This window comes from Temnothorax curvispinosus, unplaced genomic scaffold (genome assembly GCF_003070985.1).
Source record: "Temnothorax curvispinosus isolate PA1 unplaced genomic scaffold, ASM307098v1 QBEX01007200.1, whole genome shotgun sequence".
In the NCBI taxonomy this organism is placed as follows: Eukaryota; Metazoa; Arthropoda; class Insecta; order Hymenoptera; family Formicidae; genus Temnothorax; species Temnothorax curvispinosus.
In genome coordinates this window covers 732-3,575 of record NW_020216980.1, presented here as the reverse complement: position 1 = coordinate 3,575, position 2,844 = coordinate 732, and the positions used below count along the sequence as shown (strand labels likewise).

The window sequence follows — 2,844 nt, the reverse complement described above, 5'->3', positions numbered from 1 at the left end:
ATCGATAAAGAAAAATACTTCTATTTGATATTGTTCCACGCAAACGCAGCCGTAATGATAGGAGGTACCGCATTAATAGCGACAGGAAGTATATTGATAGTTTACCAAAAGCATGCATGCGGAATGTTTCAAATCACCTGGTAAGAAAATATACGTAAAACATATATTTTTAAATAAATGTAGAAAATCTAAACAACCAGCAAATTAAAGATTCTACACAATTATGGTTAAATAATCACTTGCAGTTATCGTATTGAACGAGCAATGGCATTCGAAACTTTACAAAAAAACAACTGGAAGAATAAGAATTTGATCTACAAGGGATTAATTTGTGCCGTGGATATGCATCGCAAAGCTATGAAGTTAGTATTCATATGATAATACACACGCAATATTTGTATTGTAATAATCGATAATATATGTAAAATGTGCGTAGAGTATATAATATTCTCTTTCTCTTGAAGATTATCTCACTCAATAGTATCTAGATTTAAAGTAATGATCTCCTTATTGATAATCGTCGGGGTGATTGGCGCAAGTTTGAATTTCTTTCGGGTAAATGTGGCCTTCTTTTTATCACATACTTGTGAATAACAGCAACAAAGTTTATTCAAATTTTCATCGATAGTCTTAATTAATTATTATTTTGTTTGACATTAATGACATTACTTACTCAGTTTTGATCAAGATTCTTGAATCTGCTTGTATATTAGATTTTTCAGATAATATCGTTTGGATTCGATACAGTGGAACTTTCATTACACGTAATGTTTAGCATCATCCATTTCATTTACGCATTCGTAGGCAACTATCTTGCGCAAGAAATTATGGATCACAATAATAATGTATTTGCAACTATGTAAGCAAGATATTTATATAGTATAATCACATTCGCATATTTGTTGTATGGACGGACGTGACAAATGTACAGTCAACGTAGTATAAGAGACATATAGTAAGCATTAACAAATTATTTTTTATATTCCCCAATCATTAATTGTTTTGTCATGATATAGATACAATGCCCAGTGGTACGTAGCTCCGTTGCAAATACAAAAAATGATCCTGTTCCTCTTGCAAAGAGGTACCAAGGCGTTCACTATGAATATCAATGGACTATTTGTGGGATCATTAGAAGGTGCTGCTACGGTAAAAATATCTTTTAAAATAGTGCTAAACGTAAAATATATTTTAGATAAATAAAAATAAAAAGTTATGTATTATTATAGTTACTGAGCACGGCAGTGTCGTATTTCACCGTTCTGTATTCTACACAAAATTGATGCAAAATAAATCAACTAATATAGTGCAGTGGAGTAATAATAATGAGGAAACTAATTTAGAATACATTAAGCACAAATGATATAGTATATATAATCTAGAAAGCGGTCTCAATTGATAATCTCGATGGAATTGTAAGAACTTCTTTTTAATTCTAAGAAGGTAAAAAACTGTGTAAAGAGTAGTAGTGTTTACAGTATGTTACCAATAATAAATTAATAACTGATACGTCTATATATATAAGACTAGCCGATTATTATTTTTCAAAACGGTAAAATATAACTTACAAGTGCACGAATCGTAAAATGAATAAAATGTATCATTGTGTTACTGAAAACTGGCGAACGAATGCGCAACTCTGGTATATAGGAATTTCGCGCGCAAGTATATTTTGATTAGAAATAAACATTCATTCAATTTCTCACATTACATTAATTACCGACCACTCCCAAGTAAAATTGTTCAATTGTTTGTTTCGATTAAAATAACGTTGTTTGCCACTTTGTTATACACTTATGCTGCATTAGATAATTTAGAAATTTATAAAAGATGGTTATAAATTTATTCAATCCAAGAGAGGAAATATACAAATCATCGCCGACTTCTTTTATAGTCAAACATTTGCATGATCGCGAAGTAAAGATCTGTATCAAAGTTAAATGCCTCAATCGGATCTTCTACTTTGTCCTTGACTTATGGCTCCATCATCAACCTCATTAGATCTCAGATAACTTTGTGCTTTGGTATTCTGATAAGCTTTATTATATTCGAGATATTTATTATAAGTGCATTCCATATTATATATTCCACATTTTTCATTGTATACTATTATATTACTCCACATTTTTAATTATGGAATAATACCATTATAAACTACTACATATATACGTATATATTATTAATTATAACCATTCTTCTCAGAAATTTAATAGTCGCTCCAAGCATTAACGCCATTGTAATGCACATCTGCTATCTTATAGTTAGAATTGCAAAGGTATGATTACATTAATTTTCACTAGAAAGTAGTTGACTATTTTAAATTTACAACTTGCTAATAATAAATAAAAGAATAACTTTTTAATGCAAAAAAGCCTCTTCATTAAATTTATTGATTAGTGTTTACAACTATTATTAACCGATTATTGCGAAGAATATTACCACATGCCTCGGTGGTCGAATTGGTACGACGCCCTACACGGAATAAGGGAGGTTCCAGGTTCGAACCCTGACTGAGGTGATATTTTTCTCAATAAATTCTTTACAGTTTTTTAATAATTAAATCGTGTCGATTTAATTGTGGGGGGATGGAAGGGTTTTTTAACGTTCTATTAAGTCCGGCTGTGATCGGAACACAGTGAATAATTGGAATATATATATGTGTTACAATAATATTGTACATATAAGAATTAGATATGAATTTTCTGTGACATCTATTAATGCTCGTATAATGGTCTTACTTCTCATTATAAATTTATTGATCGTTGTATGCAACATTAAAAAAAGGTAAATAATATATTTTAATAATGTGTTACATCTTTAAGCACACTTAAAATTGGTTCTGTT

General features: G+C 30.0%; 1 protein-coding gene across 1 annotated transcript; it reads left to right on the top strand.

Moving 5' to 3' along the window:
• Window positions 1-18: 18 nt before the first annotated feature.
• LOC112456801 lies at window positions 19-1,446 on the top strand. Its single transcript, XM_025019554.1, has 6 exons — window positions 19-140; window positions 246-362; window positions 465-555; window positions 714-859; window positions 1,017-1,149; window positions 1,230-1,446. Exons 1-6 carry the CDS (start codon window positions 55-57, stop codon window positions 1,281-1,283), a joined length of 627 nt encoding a protein of 208 aa, XP_024875322.1. The 5' UTR covers window positions 19-54; the 3' UTR covers window positions 1,284-1,446.
• Window positions 1,447-2,844: the final 1,398 nt, after the last annotated feature.